Genomic DNA, 23,440 nt, shown 5'->3' with positions numbered 1-23,440 from the left:
CATACAGCGCGACTGTTATGCCAAAGAAATAGACAACCTTAACAAAGGTCAACCCATTTCTAGAGACAGTGTCTTGAAAAAGCTTGATCCAATTGTTGACCAAAATGAGCTGATACGAATTGGAGGTCGTCTTCAGAAAGCCAAGGTGGAATTCATGGAAAAACACCCTGTAATAATTCCTGGCCATCATCATGTGACTACTCTGCTCGTACAGCACCATCATGTTTTGGTGAAACATCACGGCCGATTGTTTACCGAAGGGAAACTATGAACTGCTGGACTATGGATAGTCGGAGCAAAGAGATGTGTGAGTAATCTCATCTTCAACTGTGTAACTTGACGCAAACTCCGTGGCATGACTCAAAGCCCAAAGATGGCCAATCTCCCATCAGACAGACTTAGTATGGATCCTCCCTTTACCAACGTTGGACTGGATGTATTCGGGCCGTAGTCTGTGGTTGCACGGCACACCAGAAGAGCCCAAGCCAACGCAAAATGCTGGGCAGTTATGTTTACCTGCATGTCCATCAGAGCTATCCACATCGAAGTGATTGAATCCATGGACACATCAAGTTTCATAAATGCACTCCGATGTTTCATTGCCATCAGAGGCACCGTGAAACACATTCGCTCTGACAGAGGCACAAGTTTCGTAGGAGCAGTGAGAGAACTCCAAATTCCTTCCAACCTAGACATTACCAGTGTGGAAGGATACCTGAGTGAACAGGGATGTACCTGGACCTTCAATTTTCCACACTCTTCTCACATGGGAGGTGCTTGGGAGAGGATGATAGGAAGAGCACACAGAATCTTAGACGCTATCTTCTTGCAAGAAGGTAGCACAAGACTCACACACGAAGGTTTGACTACATTCTTGGCAGAAGTTTCGGCCATCATAAACGCCAGACTATTGACTACACTCTCCAGTGATGCTGAAGATCCAACCATTCTCACTCCCGCCATATTACTCACTCAGAAAATCGACACTCCTAGCACTCCACTGGGAGAATTCAGCAGCAAGGACCTCTACAGACGTCAATGGAGACAAGTTCAAAGTCTCTCCAATACTTTCTGGGACAGATGGAGAAAGCAATACCTCTCCACCTTACAGCCTAGGAATTAGTGGGAGATCGACAAGCTGAACATCAAACCCGGTGATATTGTGCTCATGAAGGACAGTCAGTCACATCGAAATGAGTGGCATCATCACCAAGGTGTTCTCAAGCAAAGATGAGAAGGTGCGCAAGGTCGAGGTCAAAGTCTGGAAGGCTGAGGAGAGTAAACTATTGCTCAGACAAGTTGCCGAGCTAATTCTATTGCTTTCGCCTAAAGAGCCTGTAAGTGGCATTAGATAATGCTAAGCGGGGAGTGTTCTGCCCTCTTAATAGGGCAAAGAATGTTTTATTATTGCTGGGAAAATTATAGCACCATCTAGTGGTGGCTGAATTTATAGCATTGTCTTCAATAGCATTATAAAGCCTGTGACTTTAGCAGAAGCAATGCACTATGGGACTAAAGCAATGCTTTTTGGGAAGGAAGCAATGTATTCTGGGATGAAGAAGGGCCATTTTGCTTCTGTGTATCTCATAGGATGAACTTGAAAAAATAGGAAAAGGGAAATGGATTTGTGCTCACCAAAAATAGTCCTGTAAGCCGGTCGTGCCTATGGATCAAATGGCTGACCACCATGTGTATCAAATGTAAGAAGAGAAGGAAGATCTGGCACTGAAGACTTGATAAAATCCACAGGAAACTTTATTCACGTATTTTCATAATAAAAACAGGGGAAGAAGACCCCCACGCCTTACGCGTTTCGAACCCCACAACAGGTTCTTCTTTAGAGGCATTGCAGAGCAAACTTTAAACGTGCTTGAACATGCTTTTTAACCCCTTCCCGACCCATGAAAACCTGTACCATTATGACCCATGACACCTACGTAGGCGTCATGGTATAAATCACGTTCCTGCGGGTTGGGTGACTGGGGTAACTGAAAGGTCACCCGACCTGCAGATACAGGACCCTTTGTGCTTCACCCCAGGGGGGTGGCTTTGCCCCCCCCAAGGCTACGATCTCTCTGATTGGCTATTTCACTTTCAACAGCCAATCTGAGTGATTAATCAGATTTCATTGATGAAATATTACTAATATTACAATCCAGCCATGGCCGATGCTGAAATATCATTGGCCATGGCTGGAGACAGTTATCTGACCCCCTCACACCGACTGATGGGGAGATCTGCCCCCGCCACTGACAGACGGTTGCATCGGCTCCCCCTTCCCTCCGCTCCCCCGCCTTCCGATCACCCCCCTCCTGCCCCCGTACCCTCCGAGTCCCGCTGTTGCACCCGGTGTCCTGCCGCCATCGGTGATGGGCGTCACCATCTACCAAAATGACGGGCGCATGCGCAGTGCGCCCGTCAAATCTGCCAAGCGTCAGATTCCATTCATTCATTTTGATCACTGTGATAGATCCTATCACAGTGTTCAAAATAAAAAAAATAGTAAATCACCTACCCTTATCACCCCCATAGGTAGGGACAAATAATAAAGTAAATAAAATATTTTTATTTTTCTATTAGGGTTAGGGTTGCAATTAGGATTAGAGTTGCAATTAGGGTTAGGGTTGGAATTAGAGTTAGGGTTGGAATTAGGGTTGTGATTATGGTTAGGCTTGTGGTTAGGGTTGGGATTAGTGTTCTGCCCTCTTAATAGGGCAAATAATGTTTTATTATTGCTGGGTTAATTATAGCACCATCTAGTGGTGGCTGAATTTATAGCAGTGTCTTCAATAGCATTATAAAGCCTGTGACTTTAACAGAAGCAATGCACTATGGGATTAAAGCAGTGCTTTGTGGGAAGGAAGCAATGTATTCTGGGATGAAGAAGGGCCATTTTGCTTCTGTGGATCTCATAGGATGCACATGTTATTTTGTCCTCCTGTGTAACCTGTGTTTTTCCTGCAACTTCTCTACTTGAGTCACTACCCAGCTAAAGCGTATCTGGTAAGAGTCAGTGTTTTCTTTCAATGCAGTGATTCAGAGAGGTGTTATTTACGGTCTAGCAGCCAAGAGATGTCATTAACCCTTTAGTTGCCAGTTCTCAGTAAATGTAATCATACATGTATTCCTATGTAATGTTTGCATGTCAATTTACACTTCTGTGATTGTGTTAGATGTGATCATCTGCCCAATACTTATGCATGTTATTTGTATTCCTTGTAGTTTTACCGCGCATGTTCTATACTCTTCACAAATAAACAAGTTAGACTACAGAGAACAGTCTGCTTATTTTGGAAGACAGAGCTGAGGTTTGTACTGCATGCTGGATTGCACATCGTGTCAGTATGCCTGAAGGCAGAATTAGGGTTAGGGGTGTGTTGGGGTTAGGGTTATGGTTAGGGTTAGGGATGTGTTGGGGTTAGGGTTGTGGTTAGGGGTGTGTTGGGGTTAGGGTTGGAGTTAGAATTGAGGGGTTTCCACTGTTTAGGCACATCAGGGGGTCTCCAAACACGACATGGTGCCACCATTGATTCCAGCCAATTTTGTGTTCAAAAAGTCAAACGGTACTCCCTCCCTTCCAAACCCCGACGTGTGCCTAAACAGTGGTTTACCCCAACATATGGGGTATCAGTGTACTCTGAACAAATTGCACAACAACTTTGGGGATCTAATTTCTCCTATTACCCTTGGGAAAATAAAAAATTGTGGGCTAAAAAATTATTTTTGTGGAAAAAAAAGATTTGTTATTTTCACGGCTCTGCGTTATAAACTTCTGTGAAGCACTTGGGGGTTCAAAGTGCTCATCAGACATAGATAAGTTCCTTGGGGGGTCTAATTTCCAAAATGGGGTCACTTGTGGGGGGTTTCTACTTCCCTTCCAAGCCCTGACATGTGCCCAAACAGTGGTTCCCCCCACAAATACATTTTCCCTGTGACGTTTCTCATTATTAGTCATAACTTAACATCTATGGTTTAATTTTTTTGCCTGCGTGGATTGGATGGATTGCTCCCGACATTTGGTGAGAATTTCATGTCAATAACACCTTAAGAAATATATTTACTTTGAAAATTGGTGACTTGCTCGATACTTGTTTCACGCGCTGTATATGGGAATAGAGCTAGATTGACAGAGACTTCAGATCTACCATAGTCCTTCAGCCTAATTTGCATATCAATTCAAATGCTGATTTTTCAATAACTGTAACTGACTGGACATGTAAAGCTATTGCGGAACTTGTCTTTGAAAGAGCTACATGCACTGTGAGAATCATGTGGGAATAGTGGATGAGGGCAGGTATATCTCGCCCAGATTCCTTTCCTATGTGGCCTAGTCTGGTCAGTATCGCACCTGCTTGCTAATGAATAATGGGAGGTGGATATAAAAGGATGCCAGGTGGTTGTGTGAGTGTCTCAGCCTGGGAACACAGAGAGCCTGTCTGTGTGAGAGACACACGTGAGTGGAAGCAGTGCCCACTGCAACTGTGGTTTGGCTGGACGGGAGAAGCCCGCCAGTTGGTAGATAGGTTGTACTTTGTTTAGTTAGTGCCGGACAGGCAAGGATTTGTTTTATGTTTTATTTCTTTATGCATTGCTTTCACCATTAATAAACCTGATCCAGTGTCAGTTATACCCGAATCCCAGCTCTGCGCCTGAGTTCCATGCTGAACGCACGTGACCTTTGACCCCAGCAAAGGCGATCCCGGAGTGTTTTATCACAGCACATATAAATATTTTGGGGTGTGAAATCATGCTGACCAATTCCCATTAAACCTTGCATAAGTCTCTTCAATCTACACAGAAGTAAGAGAGCATAACAGATGGCAAAAAATAAATGCCTCCCATTATGATTAGAGTTGAGCGATACCGTCCGATACTTCAAAGTATCGGATCGGAATGGATCGGCCGATCTTTAAAAAAAGTATCGGTATCGCCGATTCCGATACCGGAAGTCCCATTCAAGTCTATGGGACTTCCGGTATCGGAATAAGAAAAACCCTGTTTTTGCCTTGTACAGCCTCTCTGGGGTCTGTACGGGCCTTTCGGGGGGCTGTGCCGGCCTGCCAGGGGGTCTGTGCAGCCTCCGGTGGTCTGTGCCGGCCTGCCGGGGGGCTGTGCAGGCTCCGGTGGGCTGTGCCGGCCTGCCAGGGGGCTGTGCCGGCCTGCCGGGGGGCTGTGCAGGCTCCGGGGGGCTGTGCCGGCCTGCCGGGGGGCTGTGCCGGCCTGCCGGTGGTCTGTGCAGGCTCCGGGGGGCTGTGCCGGCCTGCCGGTGGTCTGTGCAGGCTTCGGGGGTCTGTGCAGGCATCGTCCGATGGGACTACAAGTCCCATCGGGCGATGCCTGCTACCATGACAGTGATTGACACATTAGCCAATGATGGGACAGTAGTAGTCCCATCATCCGGCTAATGTGTTAAATGTTAAAAAAAAAATAAAAAATTACATGCTACATACATGCTACATACATACAACATGCATACTACATACATGCTACATTCATACTACATAAATACTACATGCAACATACATACTACATATATACTACATACATACTACATGCATGCTACATACATACTGCATGCTACATACATACTACATGCTACATACATACTACATGCATGCTACATACATACATACTACATACATACTACATGCATGCTACATGCATGCTACATGCTACATACATAACACATATATACTACATACATGCTACATACATACTACATGCTACATACATACCACATACATACTACATGCATGCTACATACATACTACATGCATGCTACATACATACTACATGCTACATACTACATATATACTACATGCATGCTACATACATACTACATGCTACATACATACTACATATATACTACATGCATGCTACATACATACTACATGCTACATACATACTACATATATACTACATGCATGCTACATACATACTACATGCTACATACATACATACTACATGCTACATACATACTACATATATACTACATGCATGCTACATACTACATGCTACATACATACTACATATATACTACATGCATGCTACATACATACTACATGCTACATACATACTACATATATACTACATGCATGCTACATACTACATGCTACATACATACTACATACATACTACATGCATGCTACATACATACTACATGCATGCTACATACATACTACATGCTACATACATACCACATACATACTACATATATACTACATGCATGCTACATACATACTGCATGCTACATGCATGCTACATACATACTACATACATACTACATGCTACATACATACCACATATATACTACATACATACTACATACAATACATTCATACAATACATACATAGACATACAGTACATATAACATAGAGTAACATACTTACCAATACTTGTCACATTGTTCCCCGAAGCCATTGTCTTTTCCGGAATAAATATTAACATAACAAACCACAAAAATACTCACCCACGATCCGAAGCAGTCCACGAGTGTGTCCCACGACGATCTTGGGTAGAGAACGGCAGCATCAGCTGTTGCTGCCGTTCTCTACGGGCTGCAGGAATCCAATGACGGAAGGTAGGTATCCTTCCGCACTGTATTCCTCCGCCACTTAAAAAAAAAAAAAAAAGTCCCTAGTCTCACTTTATGCCATTGCTGTGTGGGAATTTCCCACGCAGCAATGGCATAAAGTGAGACTAGGGACTTTTTTTTTTTTTTAAGTGGCGGAGGAATACAGTGCGGAAGGATACCTACCTTCCGTCATTGGATTCCTGCAGCCCGTAGAGAACGGCAGCAACAGCTGATGCTGCCGTTCTCTACCCAAGATCGTCGTGGGACACACTCGTGGACTGCTTCGGATCGTGGGTGAGTATTTTTGTGGTTTGTTATGTTAATATTTATTCCGGAAAAGACAATGGCTTCGGGGAACAATGTGACAAGTATTGGTAAGTATGTTACTCTATGTTATATGTACTGTATGTCTATGTATGTATTGTATGAATGTATTGTATGTATGTAGTATATATGTGGTATGTATGTAGCATGTAGTATGTATGTAGTATGTATGTAGCATGCATGTAGTATATATGTAGTATGTATGTAGCATGCATGTAGTATATATGTAGTATGTATGTAGTATGTATGTGGTATGTATGTAGCATGTAGTATGTATGTAGCATGCATGTAGTATATATGTAGTATGTATGTAGCATGTAGTATGTATGTAGTATGTATGTGGTATGTATGTAGCATGTAGCATGTATGTAGCATGCATGTAGTATGTATGTAGCATGCATGTAGTATGCATGTAGTATGTATGTAGTATGTATGTAGTATATATGTAGTATGTATGTAGCATGTAGCATGTATGTAGTATGTATGTGGTATGTATGTAGTATGTATGTAGCATGCATGTAGTATATATGTAGTATGTATGTAGCATGTAGTATGTATGTAGTATGTATGTGGTATGTATGTAGCATGTAGTATGTATGTAGCATGCATGTAGTATGTATGTAGCATGCATGTAGTATGTATGTAGCATGCATGTAGTATGTATGTAGCATGCATGTAGTATGTATGTAGTATGTATGTAGTATGTATGTAGTATATATGTAGCATGTAGCATGTATGTAGTATGTATGTGGTATGTATGTAGCATGTAGTATGTATGTAGCATGCATGTAGTATATATGTAGTATGTATGTAGCATGTAGTATGTATGTAGTATGTATGTGGTATGTATGTAGCATGTAGTATGTATGTAGCATGCATGTAGTATGTATGTAGCATGTAGTATGTATGTAGCATGCATGTAGCATGCATGTAGTATGTATGTAGCATGTAGTATGTATGTAGTATGCATGTAGTATGTATGTAGTATGTATGTAGTATGTATGTAGTATGCAGTATGTATGTAGCATGTATGTAGCATGTATGTAGTATATATGTAGTATGTATGTAGCATGTAGTATGTATGTAGCATGTAGTATGTATGTAGCATGTAGTATGTATGTAGCATGTAGTATGTATGTAGCATGTAGTATGTATGTAGCATGCATGTAGTATATATGTAGTATGTATGTAGCATGCATGTAGTATGTATGTAGCATGTAGTATGTATGTAGTATGTATGTAGTATGCAGTATGTATGTAGCATGTATGTAGCATGTATGTAGTATATATGTAGTATGTATGTAGCATGTAGTATGTATGTAGCATGTAGTATGTATGTAGCATGTAGTATGTATGTAGCATGCATGTAGTATATATGTAGTATGTATGTAGCATGCATGTAGTATGCATGTAGTATGTATGTAGCATGTAGTATGTATGTAGCATGCATGTAGTATGTATGTAGTATTTTTTTTTTTTTTTTTAACATTTAACACATTAGCCGGATGATGGGACTACTACTGTCCCATCATTGGCTAATGTGTCAATCACTGTCATGGTAGCAGGCATCGCCAGATGGGACTTGTAGTCCCATCGGACGATGCTTGCACAGACCCCCGGACATCAGCACAGCCCCCCGGCAGGCCGGCACAGCCCCCCGGCAGGCCGGTACAGACCCCCACAGGGTGCACAGACCACCGGCAGGCCGGCACAGCCCCCCGGCAGGCCGGTACAGACCCCCACAGGGTGCACAGACCACCGGCAGGCCGGCACAGCCCCCCGGCAGGCCGGTACAGACCCCGGGCAGTCCACACAGCCCCCCGGCAGGCCGGCACAGCCCCCCGGCAGGCCGGCAGAGACCCCCGGAAGGCCCGAAATGACGGCGCATCATGATGCGCACACACCGCGCATCATGATGACGTCAGGCTGTCAATCATTTTGAACCTCCGATTCCGATGCCGAATTCCGATATTGAAAAAATATCGGAAGTCGGTATCGGAATTCCGATACAGCAAGTATCGGCCGATACCCGATACTTGCGGTATCGGAATGCTCAACACTAATTATGATGCAAGATCTAGGGGTGACAAATGTTATATTGACGCTGGTAAAATTAATGGGATTCCGACCAATCACTAGAACAAGGAGGACTACTGCTTTAACCCCTTAATGACCGTCAATGCGTCTTTTAACTGACCTGAGGTATAAGAGACTAGCATTCCCATACAGGTGACAATCCAGCAGCTGTCGGCTGACAACTTGCTGCATCACAAACGATCAGTGTTGTCACAGTCCATATCTGTTTAACCCCTTAGATTCTGATGTCAATAGTGACTATATCATAAAAATGTTTAAAAGAGTGTGTTTTCTCCCTCTTTACCCCTATCGGCACCCTGAGATCATGATTGTGTGGTCCTGATGTTTGCCATGGCAATTCATGAGCAAATAGCGGCCTTAGAGTCTGCCGGCTATACTGACCTGTTCAAAAGTCAGCGACGTTTAGATGGTAAAAATCAACTTTTTCATTCCCATCATGCCACTTTGTCTTAATTCCTGAAAAGCACCTGAGGGCTTAATAAACTACCTGACAGCAGTTTTCAGTATGTCAGGGAGTGCGGTTTTTAAAATGCTATCACTTTTGGGGGTTTCCCAATATATTGGACCCTTAAAGTCACTTCAAACCTGGATAGAGCCCTAAAAAAATAATTTAGTAAATTTCTTTGAAAAAGTTACAAAAATTGCTGTTACATTTTTAAACCTCTTAAAATGCAAACAAAATAAAATAGCATTTTACAAATGATGATGATGTAAAGCAGACATGTGGGCAATATTATTTATTAATGCTTTGCTATAGTATGACCATCTGGATTAAAGGGATAATCATTCAAAGTTTGAAAATTGCTATTTTTTTTTTTAATATTTGTCAAATTTCTGATATTTTTTATAAATAAACACAAAACATATTGACCTATATTTACCATTATCATAAAGTATAATGTGTCACGAAAAAACAATCTCAAAATCACTTGAATTTGTCGAAGCATTCCAGAGTTATCAGCACATAAAGAGACATTGGTCAGATTTTTAAAATTTGGCTCCGTCACTAAGGCTAGTTTCACACTTGCTTTTTTTTGCAGCGCGTTTTTCCCGCAAAAAAACGCATTGAAAAAACGCATACAAAAGCATACAACTGCTGCGTTTTTTTCAAGCATTTTTATGAGCATGCATGAAAAAAACGCAGCGTTTTTATGCGTTTGTAAGCGTTTTTAGTGTGTTTTTACCGCGTTTGCGTTTTTTCCAAACATTAGGTGGCCCCTCACACTAACCCAAACCATGACTTTACTAACCCTAACCCTAACCAAACCATACCCTAACCCTAACCCTGACCCTAACCCAAACCCTAACCCTTAACCAAACCATACCCTAACCCTAACCCTAACCCTTAACCAAACCATACCCTAACCCTAACCCTAACCCTAACCCTTAACCAAACCATACCCTAACCCTAACCCTTAACCAAACCATACCCTGACCCTAACCCTAACCCTTAACCAAACCATACCCTAACCCTAACCCTAACCCTTAACCAAACCATACCCTAACCCTGACCCTAACCCTAACCCTAACCCTAACCCTGACCCTAACCCTAACCCTTAACCAAACCATACCCTGATCCTAACCCTAACCCTGACCCTGACCCTAACCCTAACCCTTAACCAAACCATACCCTAACCCTAACCCTAACCCTTAACCAAACCATACCCTAACCCTAACCCTTAACCAAACCATACCCTAACCCTTAACCAAACCATACCCTGATCCTAACCCTAACCCTGACCCTAACGCTAACCCTAACCCTAACCCTAAACCCCTTAACTAACCCTAACTCTAACCCAAACCCCTAAATTCCATTGTCTAAACTAATGTTAAAAAAAAAAATCGCATGTGCAAAAAAACGCATACATAAGCATGCCAATGCGCACGTATGCGCATCCATAGGCTATAATGGCCATTTTTAGCGCAAAACGTGCGCATGCGCTTTTTTGCAGGGCCAAAAAATGCAACATGCTGCGTCTGGAAAATACAAACGCACACCCCAAAAAAACGCAGCGCATGAAAATCGCATACGTGCGCATGCCAGCGCGCAGGTATGCGCACCCATGTTAAATATAGGGGAAAAAACGCATGCGCACGTATGCGTTTTTTTCCAGCGCAAAAAAACGCAAATGTGAAACCAGCCTAAGGGGTTAAAATTATGTTGGCATTGTAGTCCATATAGTCAAATAGTGTAATATAGTATTTCATACCTTTTTTGGTATACTAATTGGCCAGACGTTTGCCCATTATCTGACTAATGGTGCACAGTGAGTTGCGATCTACACTAGTGTACTCGCTAAACATAAATTAAACTCTGATGTAAACAGGCAATAAGTATCACCCATTTCTGGTTAATGGTGCAAATGAGGGGCAGATTACCATGCAAGATCTGTTTAGAGGCCCCCTGCAACCATGGCATATTTACTAGCTATATCCAAATGTATGAACACATAGTTTTAACAGATGAGCTCATATGTAGTCAGAATTTCCAAGCTTCCTCTGAGTCATAGGGCTCGTTCACACAACCGTATTTTCGGTCCGCATGCTATCCGTGAAAAAAAAAAAAAATTGCACTCGGACCAATGTTATTCAATGGGGCAGTGCAGATGAACAATTTTCTTCACATACTAAATCTGTGTGGGGGGAAAAAAATAAATAAAAATAAATCGCAGTATCTATTAGTTTCCGTAAATCAAATGAGACTTGCCCATTTAAGTCTTAATGTGTAAAGGGTGGAGAAGCCATCGATATTCCCCCCCCGCCCCCCTTTGAAGATCTTCTAGCGATATAATGCATTGCCAGGTTTTAAATGTTTTATCTCTTTTGCTGCCTGTAGCTCTTAGCTATCCAGTGGACTGGGATAACCACTGGGACAGGCTCATGAAGGGAGGACTTAAATAGGCATAGGAAATTCAGTTTCCTCTTTTTTTAGGCAGTAAGTGGAAAGTATTGAAAAGGGAAGGACCTATGGTCCAGCAGACCTGCATTGAAAAGGGTGCTGTGTGTGAAGAAGAGAGACCATATTCGGGTAGCAAGTTCTAGTGTGAGCAAGTATAAAGTGGTAGAAGGATCCGCAATTTGGGGCCTACAGGAAATGTTATCTACTCTAGATAAGAGGTAGAAGTGTAGCCAGACTTGGGGGTCATAGAGAAGACTGGCCGGGTTGGGGCACGTGTTCTCCTAACTGGAATTGATCAGGTATAAAGATGCAGTGGCACACCAAGGGGAATGTGGCACACATCAATTGGAAGTTGAGAATAGTTGTGAGGGGCCATAGCGACACACCTAGGTGTGTGCGGCCTTCACAAGGGAAGATGGAGGCTTCCATTATGATCTGTTTGTTTAGAGCAACCTGTAATGGAAGGAGTGCACCACCACGTGTAACCGTGAAGTTCCTGCCTCTCCATTGTGCAGAAGATGTATGTAAGTGTTATGCCTGCTATCTGATGTATATACGTTTCACCAGTTTGCTTAGTAAAGTCTATTTTTGAACTGGTCTCTCTCATTCATCTCCACTCCTTGTGGTCATGGCCTGCCATATCGAGTAGCAGCATACGGTCTGCAGTGGTGTACCTCTAAGGCTTCTATTACACTTGCCATGTTTTTGCAGGTCGTTTTTGCGGCCCCTATAGATTTATATGGGGCTGTAAAAATTTGTAGGAGTGTCGTACGCCATATGGCCATGAGGGCCGTATTTACGGCCATGAAAAAATATCGAGCCTGCTTGATATTTTTCACGGCTTACGGTCAGGGCTCCCATTGAAAATCAATGGGGCCGCAAAAACAACGGAAGCTTGCCCAGTGTGTTGATTTTGCGGTATACCGTGAAGACCGTATTTGTGGAGCCGTATTTTTCTAGGACACTCCCATGTACTTTCCTGTTTATCACTTCGAAGGCCTGAAGAAATCTGAGAAGATTTTTGCGGCCTGCAAAAAACACGGCAAGTGTAAAAGAAGCCTAAGGTAAAACTACACACACCCAACCTGGATCTCCATTTTTCTACAATATCTGGGGACACGGAAACAACCCTCCCAGGGTGTCTGCCGGTGTTACAATTGCGTGAAAAAAATTGGATGCCATACGGAGCCACATTCTAGATTGAGTTTTACGGATACATTGCAGTCCTGTAACATAGGAAACTGTAATCGGTACTGTAAATTATTAATAGCTGCTTTAGAAAATGGATGGCTGGATTTTTATTATCTGTATTGCTGTCTTGAAAAAGGACTATCATGGCCAAAATGTCGCATCGTCTTCCTTTTTTTTGTTCCTGTGCCATGTGATTTTTTTTTTTTAAGGATGTGTGATATGTATTTGAAATCCATACAGCCGCAGCACATGCAGGGATTACCTAACAAAAAGGCAATCCCTGCACTTGTTACGCCTGTCAAACAGCCGCGAGACATGCAGTCACGGGGACTCAAACATAACATACGAGCACACCGAAGTACTTTCACTCATCACTAGTCAAAAACTCAGCAAAAACTAATAGTAGAAACGCTTCCTAAGGACTCTGAACAGTCTCCATATTTTGGTGCATACTGTGTTCAGGGAATAGTCATGGATAAGGCTGTGGAATTCACGTCTCCATTGTGAAATTAGAGAATCATCTTTAGGTGAATGTTGGACTAAGGCCTCTTTCACACATCAGGTTTTCGCCGTCAGGCGTGATCCGGCGCTTTTGACAGAAACCGGATCCGGCGAAATGCAATGCTGGATCCGGTTTCCCCCCCATTGACTTGCATTTGCGCCGGATCGCGCCGGATGGCCATGCGTTTCATCCGGTTTTCGCCGGATCCGGCAATGTGTCGCGATCCGGCGTCTGGAAAAAACGGCTACTGTAACGTTTTTTGTCTCCGGCGAAAAAGCCGGACCCGCCGGATCCGGCGCGTCCGGCTTTTTCACACAATGAAAGCCTATGAGCGCCGCAATGCGCCTGATCCGGCGAAAGCCGGATCCGGTGGCCGGATCCGGTTTTTTTGGTCTGAGCATGCTCAGTAGCTCTGCCCACAAGACATATATAAAAGCAAGACAGTGGGACCCACAGCCACACCCAACATGCCACCCAAGAAAGCAACCAAGCGCAGCAGGAGAAGGCAGGAGACCACTGCAGCACCATCAGCACCACCACCACCCCAAATGGAGCAGCAAATGGAACATGCTGAGGAGGGGAGTCCAGCAGCAGATGAGAGACGGTAATTATCAAATCCCCCATTCCTCCAAACTAGGGCCATGGAATATCAAGATATTCATTGGCCCTTTGTTTCTCTTTATTCAACAGCCGCCCAAGAGATGCAGCAGCAGCAGCAGCAGAAATGGCATCACTGGCAGCAGCAACAGCAGCAGCAATACCCACAGCCATGGAGTCTGGCCATCAACAGGACAGCACATCTTCTTCTGGGAGCCCTCCCTCGCATCGTCAGCGTTTGACGGTAAGTTTTTATTTCCAAAATCCATCATCTCTGTAATATATGTCTATTCATTGCCTTTTATTTCAAAACAGGAATCACAAGATGAAGAGGAGCTCCCAGAAGAAGAAGGAAGGGGTGGACAGACACCTGGAGTGGGCTCACAATTGGTAAGTTTTTTGCATCAAACGCAGAAACACAACATCACACTACACACAACACATAGAAAACAATGTTCTGCAGACCACACACAGCAAACAAATGCCTACATCCAAAGACATAACATTTTTTGTTTTCTTCTCTAGTCTTCCCAATATGGTGCTCGGCCAAGAGGTCCTCGCAGTGCCTCCCAGGGTCGTCGGCGACAGCAACGCGGCGGTCAACAGCGTGTAAGTATAAATATTTTTGCTTTGTTTTTTTGCACTTTTTATTTCATTTCTTTTGTGGAGGCTAATTATGTTATTTTTGTCTTTTTCTTTAACAGCCTTCACAGCGTGCTCCCGACTCTGACGGTGAGGATGGAGGACTCGATGTGGACCACCTCATCGATCTCGTCAGAGAAAGGGAGCCGCTCTGGAATATGGCTGACCGCCGCCACGCTGACCTTATCGTTACCCGACGACTCTGGGAGGAAATCTGTTCGCTCCTTGTGGGCCGCTGGGAGGACCTCGATGTTCGGGCCCAGATTAAAGAGCGTAAGTATATACAGTACCGGTTGCTTGATGTAAACCAGTGTTTCCCGAACTCCAGTCCTCGTGGTCCCCACGGATCATGTGTTCAGGATTTCTATTTACTATGGAAATCCTGAAAACATGACCCCTGGGGACCATGAGGACTGGAGTTTGTGAAACACTGATGTTGTATACTAACCACTCCTTTCTCGTTTCAGGGAACAGAATTGTGAATCGGTGGCGGTCTGTGAGGGATCGTTTCAAGAAGGAGTTCAATAAAGAGATGCGGGCCCCGAGTGGATCTGGAGGACGCAGGAGCAAGTACAAGTACGCACAAGCCCTGTCGTTCCTCCGGGAAACAATGGTCACTAGAAGGTAAATATTACACACCACATGTGAAAAAAAATGTTAGATGTAACTTTTTTTTTTCAGCCAGGGCCATACCATGTCAGTATTTTAATTGTTTTTTTTTCTCTTTATTCCACAGCACGGTGAGCAGCACTCGGGAGCCTGCACGATTGGACCCTTCTGAGGCGATCCCTGAGGAGACCGGCACCGAGGGACACTTCGACCGCCCCGGTACATCTGCACCTTCCCAGCCTTCCCACACATTCGACCCATCTGTCCCATCCACCAGCACAGGAGCATCGTGGCCGCCTACATTACATGAAGCTGCTGGTGAGGAGATCGCTTTCCCTTTACCCCACCCTTCTGCCCCTGCCACCTCTAGTACACCTGCGGGTACTGGGAGGCAGCGGCAGAGGGGTCAGGAAAAGAGTTATGCGCAAGAGTTCTTGCATCTGAATGCATCTTTCCAGAACTGTCTAAAAGTCTTGTCAGAGCAAATCTCCGCAGGCTTTCAGCAGATCAACTCCAGCATTCTGGAGGTGAAGACACTTCTGCAAACCATGCATTCAGAAGCAAGATCTTCGCCAAACCACACCTTTTTCAGGTCTGTTGTGGAGCGCATGGCAACACTATCTCCTACCCAGCAGATGCATGTAATGCATTCGTGCCACGGTGCTCTACAGCAGGTTACCTCCCAACCTCCACCTCCCACCACTGTAGTTCCTCCACCTGCACCCCCTCCAGCCACTTTCCATCCTCCCCCTCCTATTACATCTGCACCCCCTCCAGCCACTTTCCATCCTCCCCCTCCTATTACATCTGCACCCCCTCCAGCCACTTTCCATCCTCCCCCTCCTATTACATACCAGCAACCTCACCAGTACCAGCAACCTCCCCAGTACCAGACATCTCCCCACTTCCCCGTACCAAACTCCTTCCCCGTACCAAACTCCTTCCCCGTACCAAACTCCTTCCCCGTACCAAACTCCTTCCCCATACAACTTTCCATCAACATCATCTGCTCCTACAGTCCCTGCCCAACCCTCCACTCCACCGCCCACCACCTCTTCTGCCTCCCACATGTCCACCCATTCTGTAGCTTTTTCCACACCTTCACCTCTAACTGTTCCTTCCCCACCACGATCCCAGTCCTCTCTCCACACACCCAGTGTCGAAGTGTCCCGCAGCCCCTCCAGCAGTATTTCCACCCCACACTACACAGATTTGTAATGTGTGTTTTTTAATAAAAATGCCCATTGGGTTTAAAACCTTTATTAAAAAAGTTTTTTGCACTTTAAAAACATTTTACAAAAAAAAAATTTTAAATAAAAGTTAAATTATCGTTTCACAATGGTTGTCTGTCATTTCTTTCTGCGGCGAACTATGTTTAAAAAAAAGGTTAAATACAGGGTATTTCAAAGGTAAAAAGGTATTCAAAACCAGGTATATAACTGTGGGTAAATTTTAGCTTTTTGCCACAGTTGTGTTCCTGGTTGTGTTTGAAGCAAAGTATTTCACCTAAAAAGTTGTGTTTATTGTTGGTGATTTCCTAACAATGTACACAACTTTTGTTAAAAGGTGAAATACTTTGCATAAAACACAACCAGGTACACACCTGTGGCCTAAAGCTAAAAATAGTAAGACCATGACAAGATAGCCAACTTTGGTTGGCAAAGGTATATACTGTTGGTCCAGAAGGTACACAAGTTTGGTTAGGGCACAAATCTTTCACACTCTGTCATCCTGCCAGTGTACTCTGCCTTGAGGTGACATAAAGTATAGTGCAAAATTGTCCCTCATTACGGAAACCGTCACAGAACTTCTAGTGGTAATATTTCCAATGACAACATCCATCTTCGCCAGTAACTTGCTCTTCTCTCCTAACTGCACTTTCTTCTCTACAACCTGTCAAAGAAGGGCTGTAGGAACATGCTATATATAGTTCGGAAGGCCACAAGGCTCAATTTTAAAAACCGGATCCGGCGTAATCCGTCGAAAAACGGATAGAAAAACGGATGAACCGGATGAGACGGATCCGGTTTTGTCTGTCAAGAACAAGACGGATCCGGCAGAAAACCGGATCCGGCACATCAGGTTTTACAAAACATTTGCCGGATCCGGCATTCCGGCACGACGCCGGATCGCGCCTGACGCCGAAAACCTGATGTGTGAAAGTAGCCTAAGGAGAAATGTACTGCTACTTTGAAAGATGAAAAAATCTTGAATTTATGCTCATGCCTATATTTATAAGAATAATTATTAGTAAGTATACTGTGCTCTTACCTTCATTAAAACAGACTCTGAAAGCTTTTCTCGGTTTACAATCTTTATTGCCACTTTCTGTCCAGTTATACAGTGAACACCTAGTTTAACCAACCCTGTAAAGTCAAGAAAAATATATGGTTAGCATCAAATTAGATCACAATTCAGATTATGTACAACTTGTAAATAAATGTGTATAAGGGCAGATGCCTCCAACATAACATTCAAGCTTAAAAAGTTCTCACACACCATCTACAAAATACCCCATTTTCATAGTTTGTCGAGACTTGTGACAGATGTCAGCCATCTTTGACTCTTGCGGATGCTGAAAACATCATTGTGTGCATTTGACGTGGCTTTAAAGCGATCTGGCCTATAGCATAAAAGGGGTTGTGTGGCCTGGGGTACAAGTCTCGATGTGACTACAGTCTTGTGAATTCTCACAATGCGCAATGTGCATGCTGTCATGATTCTCCAGTGGCAGGGGGCATGGTGTATGCAATATGCATACTCCCAGCCACATTCCAACTAGCAGTATACACCCTCACTCATCGAGTGAGGCTAGTCTAGTCAGCACATGACAGTATACTTAAGGTCACTCACCCGCCACCTCCCGAAAACTGGATAATCCTTACCGTACGCACTGTGAGGATTCACAAGTCTGCAGTCACATCAAGTGACTGCAGACTTGTCCCCCAAGGCTGGATAACTTCTTTAACACTCAGGCAGACCAGCAGTTACGATCAAGGGCACGACCCGGCATCAATTGAGTTCTTCTAACACTTCAGATCTGGCCAAATAATGGTAGCAGGAATAGATTGTCACCCTCATTAAAGACGTTTCTAAATTGCGAGAGTTAATGGGGTTGTCTGGTGGAAAGAAGTCATCACCTATCTATAGGATAGGTTATAAGTTGTTGATTAGTGGGGGTCAGACTACCAGTACTGCATGGATTGGCAGAGCTGGGAATTTTATCCTTGTTAGAATAGAACAGCAGTTGGCATTCTCAATTGCTACTCCATTCGTTTCCAATAAGGCTGCGCTCCTCTTTTCCTGGCAGTCACGTAGAGTTTGGAGCAGCAGGTTGGATTCCAGATCTGACATGGGGATGAAAGAGCCCTGTCAGAGATAAAAATTCCCAATTTTGCCAATCAGTGCAGGTTCCTGTGATCAAACGCCCAACCATCACTAAGTTATCACCTATTCATTGGATAGGTGATAACTTGTTTTCACTGGACAACCCTGTTAATGTAATATTTTTCAGTAACTGAAAAAAAGAGCTTTGCCCTGCATGGTAGTGGATGTACTACTGTATTGATCACTAATGGAATGGGCTACAAATAATAATAATACATTTTATTTCTATAGCGCCGATATATTCAGCAGCACTTTACATTATAGAGGGGACTTGTACAGACAATAGACATTACAGCATAACAATAATCACATAGATCATAACAGATACCAAGAGGAATGAGGGCTGTTATGATTGAGTCACCGTAGGAGGCAGACACAAAAATAGAAGCTAAGTCCAGAAAACCAGAGAAGTTGGCAACTATCAGATTGCAGACCCCTGAACCTATCAACACAACTAGCAGTAGCCGTGGGGGGTTCCTACGGTGCCCTAGACCCCTCGATCACAGCCGGAGAGCTAAATAGCCTAAAGACCGAAAAGGAAATCTAAACTGCCCCAGAGCAGACCCCAAAGTAAAAGGCAGCCCCCAACATATAATGACTGTGACGCAAGATGAAAAAACACTCACACAGATAGAAAGATAGGCTGTGCAAACGATGGGTCCCAAGCTAACTAAACAGAACAGGAAAGGAAGGTTGCTGTCTGCAATCTGCCAAAACCCTATCAAAGACATAAGCCAACAAGCTGATATGGAAAAAGACCCTGAAGCAACTAGGCTTCAAAAACTAAATCAGCACTCAGGTATTTTCAGAAGACAGAGCTAAAGGAATTCAGCTCACCCCAGCAGGGAATGGCAGAAATCCAGAAAAACAAAGTCAAAGCACAAATGCATAAAGCCGAGCAGAAAACTTAGCTTTAGAAGAGCAGGAATTCAGACTGATCTCCAAGGATCCCACAGAGAAATCACCCGCAGGGCAGAAGGGCGTTGGCAGCCTTACATCCAGTCAGTAACTCCACTCAGCCAGTCATCATCATTAGGCTCAGGTGTTTGCTAATCAGGCTCACTACCTTTCTTTACCAGAAGAGGGAGTTCCTCGGGCCTCAGTAGTGAAGGGGAAAATGAACTCACAACAGAGGGCTGTTATGAATGGGTCACCAAGGGGGAAAAAACAACACAAGCCAAGTCTCAAAAAACCAGAGAGGTTGGTAACTATGCAGATTGCAGATCCCTGATCTTACCACACAACTAGCAGCAGTCGTGGAGCGTACCTACGATGATCCTAGATGCCTCGTCACAACCGGAGAGCTACATAAGCCTAAAGCAGGAAAAGAGGAAAACTAAGAGCAGACCCCAAAGGAAAGACAGCCCCCCACATGTATTGACGGTGAAACAAGATGAAAACACAAACAAAGGCAGAAAAATAGGCTGAGAAAACGATGGGGCCCGACTAACTAGAAAGGACAGGAAAGGAAAGACACTGTCTGCAATCTGCCAAAAACCCTACCAAAATAATGTCCAACACTTCTGATAGCCAAATTAACCCTGAAGTCACCAGACTTCTCCCACTATATCAGCACTCTGAAATATTCTGAGACAGAGCAAAAAGAGGCCAATCTAATAAGGGACCAAAAGGCAAATAAAATACAGATAAATAGGAGTGGAAATTCAGCACAACCCCAGCAGGGGCTGGCTGACCACAAAAAACTGAATTGACCAACAAGAGCAAGTGTGAACAAAAGCAAAAACAAACTTAACTTGAGAAGACTGGAACAGAGCTGAAGTCCAAGACCTGAGAAGCAGACTGAATCACCAGCACTAGGATAGGGCGTCGGCTGTCTTATATCCAGTCTGATACTCCAGAGATCCAATCATTATCATCCTCATCAGGTGGCAGATCACTACCAATTAAACCAACCTCACTACCTCCTGTCACCACCAGAGGGAGAACGGAAGGAGAACTCTCAACTGGTGGAGCAGAAAATGAGTTCACAACAGAGGGCCCTGCTCGCAAGCTTACAATCTATGAGGAAAAAGGGAGACACGAAAGGTGGGTGGTAACAGTTGCCCTGATTGTATGGACCAACCATAATGTGTAATAGTACAGACACAGAGGGCTAATGGATGCATAAAGCATGTGGGAACATGATGCTGGGAACCTGGCTATGGTAAAACTTTTGGCTGTGCCACACAGGGATAAATTAGGTTAATGTGTTGAGGCGGTAGGCCAGTCTGAACAAACAGTTCCAAAATAAGTGAAAGCAGAGTAATTCTGATAGTACACAGTTGGATTTGTTACACAAAGTATATAAGACAAGTTCATTGTAAATGTAGTATATTCCTATAAGCCTCTGATCATGAAACACGGCATTCAAGCTGAGTATAGTGATCGGAGCACTGTCCGTGGTTCCACACACGAGTGAAACTGGCCTTTGGCTAAATACACAAGTAGGATATTATCTGTGCAGATTTAAGTGCGGAAAATCCATAGCAAAATACAGAACCTGCTAGGAAAATGACATTTTCTAAATCCCAGCTACAGTGCATGTTCAAATATGGAATAACAACACACAGTGCTGATTTATATATCTGTGTGTCAATTCGTTGTGGATTTCATTCTTTGGAATGCAAATCAAAATCAACAATCAAATCTGTTAAATCAGTGATAAATATTCAGGAAAAAATTCTACATTTGCATGAAGTCAAAGTAATATGGATCTGCACTACATAGAATCATAGACTGTTAGCGTTGGAAAGGACCTCCTGGGTCCTCATGTCCAACCCACTGCTCAATGCAGGATTCAATAAACCATCTTAGACAGATGTCTGTCCAGCCTCTGTTTGAAGACTTCCATTGAAGGAGAACTCACCACCTCTTGTGGCAGCCTGTTCAACTCATTGTTCTCCCTCACTCTCAAAGTTTTTTCTAATATCTAACCTGTATCTTCTCCCTTTCAGATTCATTCCATTGCTCCTCACCTTTCCATGTGCAAACGAGAATAATGATGATCCCTCTACACTGTGACATCCCTTCAGATATTTGTAGACAGCCTTTAATCTCCCTTTACCCTTCTCTTTGGCAAGCTAAACATTCACAGATCCTGTAACCGTTCCTCGTAGGACATACTTTGCAGCCCGCTCATCATTCTGGCTGCTCTTCTCTGAACTTGCTCCAGTTTTTCAATGTCTTTTTTAAAATTGTGGTGCCCAGAACTGGACACGGTATTCCAGATGAGGCCTGACCGTACATAATTATGGATCATATAACATTCAATACTAATCCTATTATAATACAGATTAAAAATATGCTTGTCTGGATCCTTAAAATAGAAAACAAATTAGTTGTTTTATTTACTTAAAGGGGTTGTCCAGTAAAAACAAGTTGCATACCTATACGCAGGCTAGCTGATAACGTACTGATCGGTGAAGGCCTAATAACCGGGAAAGGCACTAATAGATCGGGAAATTTTCATTAAGGTTTCAAAATGGTGAAAAGGGTTGAATGACCGAACAGCCCTCCATGCCTTCTCTATAAGGCTATTGGAAATAGCCGAGTGCGCAACTCGCACATGCCCTCTGTCGTTCCAAGCTAATAAAATTAAAGCGTCTTGTTCTGCCGACAGAGGTTGGACTCCCACCGATCAACAAGTCATCAACTATCCTGTGGATAGGAAATTACTTATTTTCACCAGACAGCCCCTTTAACTTCCTGTGAAATTAGGCTTTATGGGTAAGTACATTCTGTGTACAGGGCTGTAGACTATGTCGGTGCCATATGCCGTAAGTAATGGGAAATACAGTACATGCAATTCAGTGGACAGTATGAAGAACTTTAAGGTGTCGGCAATAGTGATGAGCGCAAGTGCTCGTTACTCGAGTTTGCCCAGGGTGCTCTGATATGCACCAAGTATTGTGGGTGCTCAAGTGACATGTTAGAGTCCCCGCGGCCTCATGTTTCGCGACTGCTGGGATTTCCCATGTTTGCCAGTCAACGCCTGCATGTTTTGTGGCTTTCTAGCAACCACAAAACATGCAACGGGGACTCGAACATTTCACTCACGCACCCGCGATACTCAGTGCATACCCAAGCACCCTGGGCAAACTTGAGTAACTTGCGCTCATCACTAGTCGGCAAGCCTCTGCAGGGCTCCATAGTGGTGCACGGGCTGCACATATGGTGTATCCCCACCGCCTGACTCTACTACATCTGTACCTAGTCCTAAGTGCTGTTAATACAGATTTCTAGGTAAAATTCTGAGTATTCACGGCTCAAGTATATTCCCAGAATAAGCTGATTTCATTAATATCACCATTACGTGCTAATACCCGCTTTCTTTGCTGAGTGAGAAGAACATATGAGAACACACTTCATTCAGGAGCCAAATGAAGGACATATAATTGGATCATTTGCAGACATGTTAAGCTTTTAGAATACTAAAGGATGCAATTATATTTCAGGGCACCTTGTATGACAAACTAATAATATGGTTATCTCGAAAACTACTGTCACTGGTGGCGAACATGGAGAATCTAACATATAACATTTCCTGAAGTGCATTATAATTATTACTATAAATTATTTATATAGCAGGAAACTAATTGGCAGCTTCAGGAAGAAAAC

At 43.6% G+C, this 23,440-nt stretch overlaps 1 protein-coding gene across 6 annotated transcripts in view; it reads right to left on the bottom strand.

The window, feature by feature from the left end:
• LOC141085596 (serine/threonine-protein kinase BRSK2-like) overlaps positions 1 to 23,440 on the bottom strand; it is a 443,438-nt gene that overhangs the window by 217,631 nt on the left and 202,367 nt on the right. For all 6 annotated transcript variants that reach the window (XM_073571101.1, XM_073571102.1, XM_073571105.1 and 3 more), the window contains exon 2: positions 17,708 to 17,802. In XM_073571101.1, the coding sequence (XP_073427202.1) occupies positions 17,708 to 17,802 (95 nt within the window). The remainder of the gene's footprint in view (positions 1 to 17,707; positions 17,803 to 23,440) is intronic.

The sequence above is a fragment of the Dendrobates tinctorius genome, unplaced genomic scaffold, assembly GCF_039654945.1.
Source record: "Dendrobates tinctorius isolate UK_male_01 unplaced genomic scaffold, ASM3965494v1 ptg000028l, whole genome shotgun sequence".
In the NCBI taxonomy this organism is placed as follows: Eukaryota; Metazoa; Chordata; class Amphibia; order Anura; family Dendrobatidae; genus Dendrobates; species Dendrobates tinctorius.
The sequence above is the reverse complement of the archived record's forward strand: the minus strand, read 5'-3'. Positions and strand labels throughout refer to the sequence as shown.